The sequence below is a fragment of the Ictalurus furcatus genome, chromosome 17 (genome assembly GCF_023375685.1).
Source record: "Ictalurus furcatus strain D&B chromosome 17, Billie_1.0, whole genome shotgun sequence".
NCBI lineage: Eukaryota > Metazoa > Chordata > Actinopteri > Siluriformes > Ictaluridae > Ictalurus > Ictalurus furcatus.
The window spans coordinates 11,266,737-11,283,199 of NC_071271.1; the positions used below are offsets into that span (position 1 = coordinate 11,266,737).

Here is a 16,463-nt window from a genome sequence, read left to right on the forward strand (position 1 = left end):
CCTCAGACACAGGCAGAGAAGACACTGTAGAGACAGACCTCTGCCAGATATGGAAGGGCTGACCACAGTAGTAGTGGAGATGGAAGACACTGAGGAATCTCCACTGTCCAGTTTCTGGAGCTCCTCCACCGGACACTCGCTCTGGCTCTGCAGGCCCCATGTGCTCTGAGCTTCACGTGGAGCCAAAAACGCACCGGGGTTGAAGCTCTCACACGGGAACTTCACTATCTTCTGGGACTTAATCCAGCGGCCATTCACAAACTGGAAGCGTTTCAGATGAACAATCTAAAAAAAATAAAATAAAATAAAAATAAATAAATATTGACATCATATCCCTCAATGACCAGGTAAGTGTAGAATAAATGCAAGAGGTAATGTGGAAGGAGCAGTTTTTATGGGGTTTTTTTCATACCAGTATGGGAGGCAGCCTCCAGAGGTCCAACTTCTTGGTGGCCAGACGGTGGGTTTTGCACTTGGAGCAATAGTAGAGCTCATCCTCACCCAGCTCCTCTTCACTGGTGAAGGCCTTCAGACAGCTGTCCAGACTGATGGGCTCGGCCTGGGCACGCCGACTCAGTTCCACACTAGTGTGCTCCTCCACTATCTGCACGAAACACAATCATCACTAACCACTGAAAACAGACTTTAGACTTAACAGTAACTGGCAAGTCCTTGGGAGAATCTGCATTACTATAGAACAATGCTTTTTAACATTGTTTTAATTTGAGAACCTTTGCATGGGCAGTATGGTGTGGGTGTAACATTCAAAATCGAAACATTATTTATGAAATCTAAACATTATTTTTGTAGTATACGTCATGGCATCAACAAATCAAATTTCAATAATAGGATTCTCCAGATCCAACAACATGTTCTAATACTGTTTGAACAAAGCCAACTAAGTAAAATTGACTACCTATAAAGATGTTGGGATAAGTAACATTCCATAATTAATTTCTTACTACATAACAACAATTCTTCCAAATTCTTAACCAATATTTTTAAAAATTAAATATAAATAACAATGTTCTGTATTGACTGATCTACGAAATAAACACTTCAAAGTCAAACTCTCCCAAATTACATCAATTTACAATATACAAGCTTTCTATGGGTGACTCCTTCACAAATGATTACCTTATAGCGCCACAGATCCTAAATTTAGTTTTGATCCACTAAATCCAAATCTAATGGTGCTTGGACACAGATAGTAGTGACCTACATACTTTCTTTTGGCATATGCTATCTGCCTGAAGTTGCATTCAATAATCCTCACAAATTATAATAAGGACAACATCCTCATCAATCCCGATTTTGCATTCAAAAGCCACCGGAATTTTTAACAAAAAAAGTCAAATTACTGAGTAAACAAATAAGGTTAATAATACACACACACAACAATACACATCTGTTCACTAATGTTAAGAGAGATGGTTACAATATAGAATATCTGTTATACGATGTAAACCCCTAGATATAACACTTGTTTGTTGTGTGTAGCAGCATTGCTAGATAGCATAAAATTTAGTTAATTACACATTATATATATATATATATATATATATATATATATATATATATATATATATATATATACACACACACACACACACACACACACACACACACAATGGCCAAACGTATGTGGACACCCGACCATCACACCAATATGTTGGCCTTCCTCAATCTGTTGGCACAAAGCTGTGAGCACACAAGTGTGGAGAACGTCTTTGTATGCTGTCGGATTTCCTTTTACTGAGACTCCATGTTGGTGCCGATGGTTTTGGAATGGACACCCATGGGTGTGATGGTCAGGTATCCACATACTTTTGGCCATGCAGTTTATCTAGTCTCAACTACAGCCACAGAGTTGTATCAGATAATGAATTACACTGGAAATGGAAAGTTAATTAAATTAATTTGCATTAAATTGCATGCAATGTTCTTAATTTCCATGTTAATTGATTATTCACAGGAAAATTTCTGAAATATGCTTTCCTCCCCACTGAAACAGTATGCTTGCGTGTAGTTCAGTGGTGCACCATGTTGACTGCGTGTGTGGTTTGTAGTTATATGAAAAGATAAAAATGTTAGTATTTTAATTACTCTGACAAAAGCTTTTTCAGCTCTGCTGTGGGACAGAAACAAATTTAATCTCTTTAAAAGCATTAGCTCTTAAAAAACAAAAAACAAAAACAACAAAAAAAACCTCTAAAAGCACTAGCCTGTGTCCATTACACAACACTTCACTCCTACAGAACTAACTTTACACAGGATATAGAAATGTTCTCTTAAAGACCGGACAATTTAAGTGTCCGACTCTCAGAACACTTTCCATAATGATGGCTGTATAGCTTCCTTGTTATTACATATGTATTAATGGCACTCACCCTCTCTTGGGAAGTTTGATAACGGAGGTGCAGGGCTGTGGGGTCCCAGTCCACAGCAATGTAAGCATTTCCTAGGGATGCCCTGTCCTCATTACACTCCACTTTACAACCTCTGCAGAACCTGGCAAAGACATGACCACTCTCATCACTCAATGCAGCCCTCTAACACACAGACACACAAAAACACACACCCCTACAGAGCCAGGATAAATGGCTTACCTGTACCACGGGCACCAGGCACAAGAATTGCCATCCTTTTGCACTGCCCGCAAGGTGAAAGGGTACTGGTAACCCAGGCTGTCATCACTGCAGTATATCATGATCCACGCCGTTAAAATAAAATGTAAAAAGGAACAAAAAACAGTGTGTATGTGTTTTTAGACTTCTGAAGTTTGATATCTCATGACTGTACATGTTTAAATCGCAATGCCTGGTATATTGTCCATGATTATGGACACACATGTTAAGTACAAACCTCCTTAATACTTGTGAACTATGCTACTGTTAGACCATTCGACTTTAGTGTGTAATGTTGTAATTATGTACTATCATATATAATTAGAGAGAGAAAAAAAAAAAGCACTGACCAGTCTTGGGCATGGTTGCTGGCCTCCTGAGGGGGCAGGGGGCTGGCTAGACGGGAAACCTGAATCCACACAGCATCATACAGATCTTTCTTACTGGTGTGCACTGTGCACGGCACAATGAGAGGCATGCCAAACAAACTGGGCCGGTTCTTCTGAGATGAGAGGAAGTATAGCTCTGACCGCATCTAAATGAGACAGTATAACAGCATCGGTACAATGGCATAAAGATTCTTCACCATGTTTGTGGTGGACTGACAGATGAGTCTGCAATAGTTACCATCTTTCTGTGCATGGCAATGATGTAGCCAATGAAAGGGCTGTCCTGAACTGGGGTAGCATGGCCGTTGGGGATGCCGTTGGCAAGACTCTTTTCTGAGCCAGAGGGCATCACCGTGCTTGGCATGCCATTAGCCAGACTTCTATCAGATCCACTTCGAATGGGGGTGCCAGCTGTGCCATTCGGAACGGGGCCAGGTTTCTCAGAATGGCTGTTCCGAGCAATGCCACTGCCCATCAGTGTATTGGCTGGGGACAAGACATTTTGAACAGAAAGAATGAGACAAACTAGAGCTTGTGTGGATTAAAAAGCAAAGAATGCTTTAAATAAAGAGGATAGTCTCCCTCACCTACTGGTGCTGGAGAGGTGATAGAGGTGGGAGAACCAGGCACAGGAATCTCAAACGCACACAGGAAGCCATTTACAGACAGACGCACTTTCTGGTTGTCTTGAGGAAAGTTCTACAGACACAAATATTCACGGTCAGTAGGACTTCTATTAAATAATACATCAAATAAAGTCACCGGTTATTATGAGTCATTAACATTAATTATATAAGAATGAATAAGTAAAGAATAAAACATGATGGGGTGTGCTGGTATAGGAAAATAATAATCACCAAGGTGGTGTGATGTGACCTGACATAAAGCAGAGTTATTGTTGCCACCTGTTACCAAGTTGATTATTTCCAAGTATGATTTATTACTCTTATACCAAAGCAATTTGCCAACAGTTACCATTTTTTCTTTACTAATGAATGCCAAATAATGTTTTTTTTTTTTTACATTCATAGTTACAATAAATGTTGTGGAACATCTGTGAGACAAGTCAGTTCCTGTAATCTCTCTATATGTTAATAAGATAATAAATGCAGCTTATCAGGTAACCTCTGGTGTGTGACTTGTGTACATAAATGATAATAAACGTGTCCTTATAGAAAGCTTCATCAAGTCAATGATTATATATTCTTACTTTGGTAAATAACAACATTTTCACAAAACTCCTTAGTATTAGCATATACAGTAGGTCACTGTGAATGAGCTGTTACTAGCATATTAGAATGATCACATTAGTACAAGCCTGTGATTTTAATTACAGCCTGGACTACTGTCAGACATCTAACTGATCATGATATAATGTTTAATGTCATCCACATTCCCTGCTGATCGTGTGTTAAGCTTACCTTGATGTTGGAGGAATGAACCTCAGCCAGGAGGATCTGCTCTGGCTTTAGGCTGCACAGTTCACTCAACTGCTTCTTCAGGCCTGTATACTTTTCATCCATGTTCAAACGGAGACCATAGCGCACCGGGGTGGAACCGTCCAGTTTAATGACTGTAAAACACACAGGTGCATGAGTGAGCTTCATGCAGACCAGAAGATTTTAGATAACCATTTTTCATTTGCAGCACCTTACCTGTGATCTCCAAGTGCATGGAGCTGTCCATTGGAAGGGGCAGGGACAGGAAGTTAAAGGGGTCGAAACGAGCACTGATGTGGCCGCACGTTTTGCACTTGACTTGGGACTTGAGCTGGCCATGGAACAGGTCCACCACAATCGAACGGTTTCTCCTCAAGTGATTGTCCCAGGCCTACACACACACACACACATACTTACATAATGCCACTTTAAGCACAACATGGTACTGTACTTTCTACAGGCCTCTTGCTGTCTTTTCATTAGTGCTACATCAAGAAGTCACATCAACATTAAAGCTAATCTGCCCCTTAAGGAGTTTGTAGCTGAAGGACTGATTTTCACTGATTTCCTTCAATCATGCAGTCAGTCTCTCTGACTGAGAGCTCTGCAAATGGAGACGAGACACCACGGAAATGATTAACATCCTGACACTGACCTCAGTGGCCACTTCTGCGTCTGGCCGCCCATCGCTGTCCTTCAGCTCCACATAGGGCTTCTCATGGACCCGATTCAGGTCCTCATGGAGACCATCCAATAAGAACGCCAGTAGCTCTTGAGAGTCTTGCTGCTGGAAGCCATTGAATCTCGGTGCATACTTTGCTATCGTCCACTACATGAAATATGACACTAACTTTAGTATGGGTACTTTGAAAGTAAGTAAGAAGAATTTCTCATAAATGACTAGGTACAAAAGTGCCCACCCTGAGCTTTAGCGGTGCAACATTCTTCTGTGTTCCACTCCAGAGTTCCTGTACTAAATCTCCATAGCATTTGGCCATATGGCCTCGCATTCCTATGGGATTGAGTCTGTCAAGACAAGAGTAGCAAATGAAAGTCAGGCATTTACTATGATCCATTAAAGAAAAATTATAATTATTATTTTTTTAAACAAAGCACTATTTATAATCGACGTCAATCCTTCACCTGTTCAGCTCGTAGAGGTGTCTCCCTGTGATGAAGTAGTCTGTGAGAGGTTTGGTGTTGCTCACACACTGAATACTAGAATTCATAAAGCAGGTATTCCCCAGGTTACTCAGACCTGTAGCACCTTTCTCTGTAGGAACTACATAAAGAATCACAAGATATTTTACTTTCAAAATTCAATTCATATTGCATTTAGTCCAACGTAAATCTATTATGATCAAAAAACAGAGTGGACTGGGAAAGGAGAGGAGATGGGTCATTCCAGTTATGCTTCTTTCTACTTCAATTATTCATGCAGTTACATCTGGTTTTATTTGCAAGAGACCAATATTAAATATCCCAGCAGATACTGAACCTCTTATCAGTTTCATGCTGTTTTGGCATGCCACGGTGGTCCATAAACTCTAGTTAATAATCTACTTTGATAGGGGAAATATTACGGAGTGAAAAACGCCACACACATTGACCTTTGATGACGTCTTCCATGAACTCTGAATGTTACCTTTGTGTCTGTCTATTTTGCTGCTGTTGGCGATGAACGACATTTCCTCTGGCCAGCTCATGTCTTTGTTTCGAACTAGTGAGAGGCAAAAAGAAAAGAATTTGCAACATTTTCTTTAACTTGTAGAAGCAGGTAAAACCTGAATAAGGACAGAGATAAAGTCGCAGACATACCCTCAATCACCAAGTGCTGCTCATCCTCTATTTTCAAACTCTCTAAAGTGTGATCTTCATCATCAAGGAGAGTGAGGTAATTCTAAGGAGAGGATTTTTTTTACAGAAGCGCCTTAAAACATATAACCTATAATATTACACATATGCCGTAGATTCACAATCGGTAAATATACTTTCATAAAACACAGTAAGAATACTGTGCTATAGCAAAGGGAGGCTACAGAGAATCTTACTTCGCTGTTGTAGAGCCAGAGGCGCATGTCTTCTTCTTTGATGCGTAACCTCTGTGACAGGTATTCATGTATGTCCTTAATGGTGCTCATCCTGCTGAAACAACCTGTGTATGCCAGCATACGCTTCAGCGGGGCATTCGGAGATGGCATGTTACCTGTGGGATTGTCGTTTAAAAACAAAAAAAAACAAACAAACAAAAAAAAACAACTTTAAAACTCGCTCCATTCATTAAAGAATATCCATTTCAAGAAAGCTTGAAACATTGCTGTGCTGCTATACTACTCTCAGAGGCTTGTTGTTTCAGGAAACATATTTGACAGAAATATCAAGTAATTTTGAATATACTGTGTTAAGCAAATGTGTACAGTATACAGAGGATATAAATAGGTATAAATAGGAACTTCTCACTTTCTCCATTTCAGTTCTGAAGGTGATTACAAACATACCCCACCAAAGATACAATATACACCGCAGAAAAAGATTTTTTTAAAGCATATATGAAGCTGTAAGTAGCAGCAAGAAAGGGCAAAGGTGATTTTAAAGGGACTGATTAACCATTAGTCTGGGGGAACAAAAAAAAAAAAAAGGGAGATGCAAACAAAGCCAAAAGCCAAAAGCACCCCACAAACAAGGTAGGTCTACATAGAGCAATGCTGATTAATAATTAGTTCAACCCCCCTAATCCCCTCTGCAAGATCATTAGAAGCAATCAGCTGGATAGGAGCATCCATTTCTTCCCAGAATGCACAACATCCCATCTGACAGGAGGAGCAGCGTTGTGACTGAGAGGTGAACCATGTAAAAAAGAAAAAAAAAACAAAAAACAAAAACTACCCTGCTGCAGCCAGGCATCAGGTAGCTAAAATAAGATTAGTGGAGCTCTAATGCTCACCAGCACACTGCCTCAGTGCTGCACAATCATGTTAGCACTGTGCTATGTGTCCCTTCTTTACTTAATGCTTTTCAGGAAACCTGATAATGAGCTCCATAACCAAATCATATCTACTGCCTGCTTAAACAAACATACAGGGCTTCATTCTGAGCTTACCAGCAAGTATGTAAAAGCAGGCAAAGATAGGTGCTAGGACTGAACAGGATTTGTGTTTTTTTGTGTTGTTTTTTTTGTGCTGCCAGTCAGAATTTGTTGCGCTTGCTGTGCCAAATCCCCTTTAGGAGTGTTTTAGGAGATTAGGTTGCCCCAGGACGGTGAAGGGAGCCGCTCTCTTGCTGCAGGCTTACATTACCTCGGGGAAAGTGTGGAGGGAACATTCGCAGGCTGCTCATACCCATGTTAACCCAGATGTTGGACTGCGGGGTGCGTGTGGCCGGCTGCTGTCGAAGGAAGAGCAAATAACGGGGGAAGAGCTCCAACTCTGGCTGGTCTGTGATGACCGACTTGATCACCTTCAGACAGACAAACAGAAGGGAAATGTTGCAGCCAGACAGCCCTGCCAATAAACTGAGCTGAACAGTGCTTATGGATTATTCAATAGAATTTTTCTTACCAATATATAATAAAGGTGCTTAGTGCCCCTGTTTGCCATTGGCATGTTTAATAAAAGTCTCTAAAAAGGATATACTAACTAACTAACTAACATGGGCAGATTTATATAGTTTTACTGATGAAGGTTGGCACACATACCGGTCTGGGCAGGCTAAGGTTGGCACCGTACCAGTGGTAGAGTGCCCGCCACACTGGCTCTGGTACTGTCTCAAAATCCCGGCCAGCCATCAGGTTCAGGGGTCTCTTCAGACGCCCTCCCTCCATGGTTAACGTAGGTGCCTGCAGGACGGAAAAAAAGCAAACATTCTGTCTGCTTATCATAATAGCAATGAGGATGCAAGCTGCCCTGATAAATGGCCATTTAAATGTCAACTTTTTGAAATAAACCAACACCAGGGGCAGCAGACCACCTGCTGAATCATTCTAGTGCCAACAGAGTGAGATGAAGTCTAGCACATTTTAAGGCTTATTTGTAGTGAATGCAGTGAATAATGGCATATAATCAGGCCTGACAGTACGAGAGTCAGTCAGAAAGACGAGGTGTTATTACAGAGTATAAAAACTTTCAACAATAAAAGCAATCACACATTGAGTCACTGCAGTCGGACACTGCCGCTTTTAAAATATTATGAGTTCCTCCCTATGTAATTTGATGTCATAAAAATATCAACATATCATCATCCCTCCAAAATTCCATTGAGATTTGCCAGTAATAAAATTGTAAATTGTCAATCATGCACAGCTCCTGCTATAAACACTTTGAAATCATTTGGGTAGTGAGAAAATTGCCAATTTTCCAGCTGTTGACTTTGACCGCTTTTTGACAGGGTTTATAGTGAAAAAAAACTCATAATACAAGATTCCAACACATGATTTCGATTGCATTTAGAATGATGCTTGATGACGTTTAGGTACTTCATTTTGTGAGCTGCTCTCAGTAAGGGCTTGTTTTTCAACTTACCAAAACAATTTGGTGTCACAGAGGTCATGTACCATAGCTAATTTTGAAACAAGTATAACCACAAGAATAAACAAACTTAAAAAAAATAAAAAATTTAAAAAAAGAGTCTGGAGTAGTGTTAATGGTTAATGCTTCTTAATACATCATTTTCATTACAAAGTATTACCTGACTTGACAACAACCATAATGTCTCTTTTGTGTTATGATGGATGACAAGGGGTTTTATGTGCATGAGTTTTAGCACATGTAACACACACAGACCTTTATGGGCTCAGTGGTAACTAAGGGCTGGTTGTCGATGGCACCTGGCCTCTGTGCAGCCAGGTGGTTGGGTAGGTGACCATTGGCGGTAGAGAAACACTGGTTATTGTTATCCAAGACATTGTGCTGCCGAGCAAAGCAGATGTCCGTGGCTGATGAGCTCACATGAGGCAGCTGACCTGAGGAAGATTTAACAGACAAGATTTCTGCTGATTAATTCATTGTTAATACAAATAATAGAATGATTTGTGTCTTTAGTAAATGATACAAATATGCTTCATAAGATGCATTTAATAGCTACTACAGTGATAACGCAGATCAGAACAGCAATAGCACAGCTTATAACAGGGTTAGCACTGGTGCTCATGTTCAGCTTTTTTGAACGTCTAAGGTTCAATGCCAATAACATCATTTACAGTTGCTGTTTTTTCTTTTCTAACGGTATGGTGTGAAGATGAATGAGACCAAGAACCTTGTACCAAATCTGACTGACAGCTCTGATTATTAATAACTATAACAGGGCATAAACATACTGAATTTAAGCAGTAAAAGACTTTGCATTATCTCCAGCATAACTGTTCTCAAAGCTGTCCATCCAAGTGATTTTTTTTTTTGTTGAACAAATGCTATTTTAAATGTTTGCCAATGTAGGCAATGTAAATTGCATTTATCTGTAATACTCCCCCCACAAAACTTTTTTCTATTTAACTTCAGCGGATAAATTGTATTTCAATCTGTAAAATGTTCTGAGAAAATATAGTGCATATGTTTTGACCAAAACTTAAATTACACAACTTCTTAGTCTTGTGGCATTGTTTAGCAGCAGCATGCCACTGCTACAACAAACCAGTAAAACACCAGCGGGACGCCGGTGTCGCATCAATGCAACAGGCAGTGCCAGAGGCGTAATGCACACATTATGTTAAGTATTCAATTAAACATTTTCTGTTAGAAACAGGAGTTATGCTGCAGAGAAAGGAAGGTCTGGGCAAAACATTGGCACAGTGATGCAGCTAGATTAAAGAGCAGAGAGGAGTTACAGGAAATAATGATGACAAACTACATCACATTAAAAGAGCAGAATCGCAGAGAAAGAACCAAAGTCTAAGTACCTGGCTGATATTAATCAGTGCACTGTAGATCAGCGGTTTATTCTTTCTGTTATGTTTTCATCACCCACGCACAGTGGAAAGGGAAATTATTTTAAAATTGCACTTGTAAAGGTGATGGGACCATAAAAACATAGATATATCTTTGTTCATGTATGTCTGTCACCTTGCGTTGGAACGCAAGATATATGGGTTAATATTAGAACTTGCTCAATTGCAGCAAAGTCTGTACAGAGATTCTGTATTATTATTTTTTTACATTTGGAAATTTTCAAGCAGAGTGTGTATTTGACTTTACCTACCTAATGTAAACAGACTTAATTCAAGTTGTACAAAAAATATTAACATGATCCTAAAAACAGCTGGTGATGTATAACTCAATAGCTTATTGGTGGCAGAAGACCATTCAAACACACACTTACTGTTAGGGGTGCTCTCTGAAACCTCCCAGTTGCTTTTTGGGGACTTTTCTCCTGGAGAGCTAAGAGATCGTGCCACTGTTCCAGTCTTGCTCAGGGCTGGTTCAGCAGATGGTGTGGACTGAGGAGTCCTCCTGCCACTACCCAGCATTCCCGGCTGCTCCACCACAATGGATGTATTATCCTTTAAACGTAAAGAAAATCATAAATCACACGAATGTACAGTAGCCTTTATTCATTTGTGTATATTGTCTAAGCAGAATTGCAGATTCTTGTGTTGGTCGTGTCACTCACATATTTTACGTAGTCTTTCCACAGTTTCCACCACTGCATGGAGATGAGGAACCAGTTCTGGCCTGGCTGCAGTCCATGTCTGCTCTCTCGTTCAAGCCATCCCCTGAGCGCACACAATCACATGTATATATATACACACAGACACACACACACACACACACATCATAAGGACCATTCATTAACATAATTATTAACGTAGATACTTAATGCTACGCCTATATCTAAATCTAATCCTAATCTCAAAAAAGAAGAAGAAAAGCAAACCAGTAACAAGCAGTGCAAACCAGCTATTACACTACAATAAGAGAAATATAAAAAGTTAACAAGCCAAAACTAATAACACAAACGCAACCGTTGTAACTTTGTAATTATAATTAAGAAGACGTGTATTCAAGTGTATCTTTAAAACAGTGGTCATACTGAACTCAATAAAAAGTTACGCCAATTCACTTGAATGAGCAAATGAGCAAACCTTCTATCAGAGTACACGCAGTTCAGACATTCAGAAAACCTTCCAAGCGTGAGATAATAAAAACAAGAACTGCTAACTACATAAAGGCCACAACAGACTTTTATTTAATTTTAGATTAGTTAAATGTAAATTTTAAACTGTGGTTCATTTAAAATTTTTGGTTTACTTTTAATTTTTGGTACATTTAATATTGATGTTTCATTGTAACAGCAAAATAATTCAGTGTTTTTAATGACAACTGTTTTAATGAACCTGTAATAATTGTGAAAGGTCAATAAACAAACAAACGCAATTTGCAGGAAAAAAAATAGGCTAGCTAGCCAAGGTTACCACTGCTTTCCCTACAAAAACACATTAAACCAGGACAGCTTGTAATCACACCAGATTTTGCAAAAATCCAGTGTGACTGCTGTTCAAAATAGAACAATGCTCAATTGAATACAGTACTGCAGAGAAATTAGCAAATGTAATGGGTGTCTAGACAATGTGTCATAATCAAAGCCATAATCATTTGTGAATATAATCATCACCAAGAGAGGACGCAATATACAACACAATCCATGAAAATTCATTTTAACACAGTACTGCGGTCAGCATAGAAGTTAGGGATGATCAGGTTTTAGCAAAGGACATTATTGGTAGGTTTCATGTTCCTCTGGTCTTTACTCACCTAATGATCTGGCCTTCTTCCTTGGGCGTAGCAGGCCGGAGGCCCAGGACTATATGACACACCTGATCAGAGTGACAACATGACATATGCTTGAAAGCAAGTAGAAGAAATATGTGAAATATATGAGCAAATGAAAACTGCAGATATACATTAGGTGCAAAAATCCATGATACCTGAAAGAGAAGGTTAAGGAACTCGCTTGCCAGGGCACTCTTCACACTCCATATCTGATAGTCCTCTAGTGTTAGGTGTCCCTGCTATGTGGTAGGAGACAGAGACAGAAGGAAAGGAGCTTACACTGCAGTTCACTACCTCACGATCAAGCAGATTGTGTGTGTGTGTGTGGGGGGGGGGGGGGGGGATATTACATACTTTTGTAGTGTCATGTATCTTAAGGATTTCTTCGACAATATCAGAAACGCTGGATTCCAGTTCCTGCAAAGGAAGAAGGTAAAAAATTAAGTGACAAACAAATTAAGACCAGACTATATATAAACACAAAGCACTAAGAACTAGCAGGTCTGTATTACACTCTACACAGGCATTTGGGGCTAAATCAAGAATACTTTTTAAACAGGGTGAGTAGACCAAGAAGATCTTATTTGAAGGAGAAATTAAAATTCTTCTGTCACCAGAAAAAAAAAACACATTAAAAATATAATGCCACTACACCTTTCAAAACCAGATTGGTTTAGGCATTAAAAAGAATGCTATAAGTGTTAAAGCTTACTGGGAGAGTATCAGTGCGGTTGTCCTTCCACACTTCCAGTAAGGCCACCACCATCTTGTGCATCTCATCTCGAGACAGAACTCCATCCCGATCTACATCAAACACTTTGAAACAAACTGGACAAGAAGGAGTGGTTTAGTAATAATAAAAAAAAACCCTCAATATTACCATCTTGATTACCGTCTGTAACTCCCAATGAAAACAACAATGGAAAAAAACATTTTAATCATGTTTTCACTAATTAACTAATTGCAGTGCATGGATGGTGGGATGGCTGCTTAATGAAAATGATCCTCCAACCACAACAAGAAGCATTAAATAAATGACTTTTGGTGAAAAGGGCTCCTCTGCTGTTGAAAATCCAATTTAAAAACCAAATGGCGCAGCTTACATTTCTGCCTCTCAGCCACAGGTCCTCGACAGCATGCAGAGAGCCCACACGATATTTCCTTAAAGTCAATGTGATTGTCCCGATTCTCATCAAAGGCATGAAACAAGCCTGCAAAATGGGAGAAAATGTCAGGGCTCAGATGAACTCAGGAAATAATTGGATTGTTCTGGCTGTCTCACTTTTAAAACATATTGAGCTATATGCAAATGTAAATCCCATCTTCTAAAGCCATCATCATTATCGAAGCATGACATTTCTTGAAAGTGAAAGTGCTTTAATGAACAGGAATCGCAGATGGATGCATGTCAGGGTGTATATTGGATGCACAATGTGTCTGGGTAACAATCCAATAGAGCCCTCTTAAAACCAACACTCATAAATATTACATTACCTTCACTAAGTGATGCATGAATAGGGGGTGACACCAGAGGAACAAAGGTTTCTAAGTCAAAGCGTCCGGTCCTTGATTGAGCTTTCAGAAGCCAGTAGCGCTTTTCCAAATCAATAATGTCTGATTCTTCTACTGCAAAAAGATCAGAACCACAAACATTGTGTAAGGATTTCTTTATGGAGTGGTAGCCTTCATTTCAGCACAGGTACAACCATGTAAGAAGGATACACTGCAAAAAAGATGATCAATGCAGTAACAATGCTTCAATATACAGTATACAACAACCCTGACCATAATATTCCAGAGCTTGTTTCATGCAGATCTTTAAAAAAAAAAAAGTTTCTAATGTTAAATTTATCATTTGTTATTTGATATGCAGTCATCAAGACTCGATTCAAGAAATATATCCATCATTAACTACAAGAGCAGTGCTTCCACAGTGCTCTTGTTTTTACACAAGCAAATACAAATGCGACATTCAATGCACTAATTAAAATCAGGCAAAAAAACATCCAAAACCCTAAGATTGCAGTCTGTGCAAGCTTGATTACTGTTTCTTCACTTCCAGCTGGTTAAAAAGCTAATGATGAAAATAATAATATAAGAAACAATAAAAAGAATAATTAATAAGGTGGCAGGGGCTTTAAGGAACATTACTTAAGACCCCCGAGTTCACTACTAGGTGAAATGACTGGCCCATAATGACCATATAGAGCATTGAGGCAGGATAAGAGGCCCTAGGATGACTCACCTTTCATCAAAATAATCTTAGGCTTAGGCTAATAGGATTGTGCTATTCATGCCACCGGTCCCCTCCAAAGCGGAGCCGTACATAAGGCAGATAGATCAAAACACTGCCACATGAGTCTGCCACCAACACCATGCTTCATTCAAATGTCTCTCCACTCTTAATTTCCGGCGCGAACACTTCTAATTACGATATAGCCAGAACAGAAAGTAAACACTGTTAGGAATAATAAGCCAGGGATGTAGACAGAGCCTCCTTACCAGCAGTCAGCAAATGCAGCAAGCCACAGACCAACCACCTACCTTAATAATTAAAAAAAAAAAAAAAGTAAAAACAACTGTCCATTTTTAAAAAACACCAGAAGCCCATTTAATACAAAGCAACACAGCTACCAGTAACCCACACTTAATCACAGAGTTTGTGATTAAACACAAAGGTTCGGTGAATTAGTAAACGGTGCTAGTTAATGAGTGCTTGGAAGAAACTGAGGTTAGTTCAGCAGTAAACTGTATCTAGTGGAAATAAGCACCTGGTTGAGCATTATGCATGGCTGCTACATTGTGGAGTGACTTTTAATCTATAAAAACCCATTACACACTCTATGGATCAGCACAGAGCCACTCAAGCACCCTGCGCCTTGCCACAAAGTGTGCGCTTCATTTCATGCACAATATCAATAATATCAGCTAGTAATGGCTGTCAAGACTGTCCTTCTGTGTCATGTATTGAACAAAAGAGACACCCAATTTCATCCTTTAGCCTCAGGTCATATCCATTTACACTGCTAATACTCATTTTTGCAATTCAGTCCTGCTACAATCCCAAACCTCAATCTGTTTTCTATAACTCTGAACACAAATAACAGGGTTGCCACTGAGCAGCACATCTCAGCATTTGAAGCAGAACAGTTACTTTTGAACAACAACAGTGAAGTTCAACAAAAACAGCACAGATGCTCTCTGTACGAGAATAATTCAAACAAAAAGTACAAACAACTACAAATTAAATCAAATGTTAATTGAGATCACAATATTTGGCTTCCTTAAGTAATTAAACATAATGATAGCCATCATAGTTCCTTTTAGGCCTACTAGAAAGTATTCTAAAGCCTATAATTACATGTGCAACTGTTTTTTGTTGTTGAATAAATAGAGCTGAGACACTGATCATTACAAAGCCGGAGGCAGTACCCACCTAGAGGTGCAACTCGGTCAGAATGGCAACAGAAGAACCATAACATGTTCCACCGCACATGTCATAGCTCAGGTAAGGACCATAATAAACTCCACACAGGACGCCATGGGAAAAAAAAAAAAACATGACATACCAACCATCACAGTGCAACACCTTGAACTTTTGTCTGGATTTCAGTGTGCCACTATGTCACCCACTGCCCTGTCCATCAAGGCCTGGTACTTGTGTGAGGGAGTGCCGTGTGACAGTGTGTGGAGATACACACTCTGAGATCATGGTGGCCTCATGCTAAACACACACACCTTGCTCTGTTAAGAGGATAAGACCAGGATGAAGATTACAGTGTCTCTCAGGTTTGCTCGCTGATTGGTTTTGGATCTTTCCAGCTCTGTCCCCGATTAGCAAACCAAACTCATTCTAAATATATCTACCTATTGGAATAAGCAGCCTGTTTTTGTATTGCACATCTAGCAAAAAAAAAAATGTAAAGGATGGGAACATGGACATAACATTTTTATGCATTACCTAGCCCCCTCCCCTTTAATGTGATGACTGAGCATTCAACATGCAGACGTTGCTACAGCTGAGAATCCAATCATGTCTTAAAGTGCGCTTTATTGATTGAACTGGCCTGTGGAAAAGTCAATCACCAAATAATGATTTTCTTTCTACACAAACAATCTATATTATTTTAAATCTGCACACCTCATTAATACAACACAAATTGAAGATGTTGGTCAATGAACTGATTTACATTGGGGGGGGCGGGGGGGTTCTTCCAGTATATTTGCTAACAGACCAGCATTGAGCTT

At 39.5% G+C, this 16,463-nt stretch overlaps 1 protein-coding gene across 2 annotated transcripts in view; it reads right to left on the minus strand.

The window, feature by feature from the left end:
- The window catches only part of usp32 (ubiquitin specific peptidase 32), a 45,049-nt gene that overhangs the window by 3,262 nt on the left and 25,324 nt on the right, over positions 1-16,463 (minus strand). The window contains exons 6-31 of one of the 2 annotated variants that reach the window (XM_053646331.1): positions 13,710-13,841; positions 13,319-13,426; positions 12,928-13,043; positions 12,570-12,632; positions 12,371-12,454; positions 12,198-12,259; positions 11,056-11,158; positions 10,765-10,945; positions 9,234-9,412; positions 8,150-8,290; positions 7,794-7,911; positions 6,507-6,661; positions 6,274-6,355; positions 6,101-6,175; positions 5,599-5,737; positions 5,376-5,481; positions 5,111-5,284; positions 4,672-4,846; positions 4,438-4,589; positions 3,604-3,715; positions 3,255-3,502; positions 2,978-3,162; positions 2,610-2,696; positions 2,391-2,511; positions 413-604; positions 39-285 (exon numbers count right to left, since the gene is read on the minus strand). In XM_053646331.1, the coding sequence (XP_053502306.1) occupies positions 39-285; positions 413-604; positions 2,391-2,511; positions 2,610-2,696; positions 2,978-3,162; positions 3,255-3,502; positions 3,604-3,715; positions 4,438-4,589; positions 4,672-4,846; positions 5,111-5,284; positions 5,376-5,481; positions 5,599-5,737; positions 6,101-6,175; positions 6,274-6,355; positions 6,507-6,661; positions 7,794-7,911; positions 8,150-8,290; positions 9,234-9,412; positions 10,765-10,945; positions 11,056-11,158; positions 12,198-12,259; positions 12,371-12,454; positions 12,570-12,632; positions 12,928-13,043; positions 13,319-13,426; positions 13,710-13,841 (3,537 nt within the window). Of the gene's footprint in view, positions 1-38; positions 286-412; positions 605-2,390; positions 2,512-2,609; positions 2,697-2,977; positions 3,163-3,254; positions 3,503-3,603; positions 3,716-4,437; positions 4,590-4,671; positions 4,847-5,110; positions 5,285-5,375; positions 5,482-5,598; positions 5,738-6,100; positions 6,176-6,273; positions 6,356-6,506; positions 6,662-7,751; positions 7,912-8,149; positions 8,291-9,233; positions 9,413-10,764; positions 10,946-11,055; positions 11,159-12,197; positions 12,260-12,370; positions 12,455-12,569; positions 12,633-12,927; positions 13,044-13,318; positions 13,427-13,709; positions 13,842-16,463 lie in introns of both variants that reach the window. The other variant, XM_053646330.1, reaches the window with a different exon arrangement.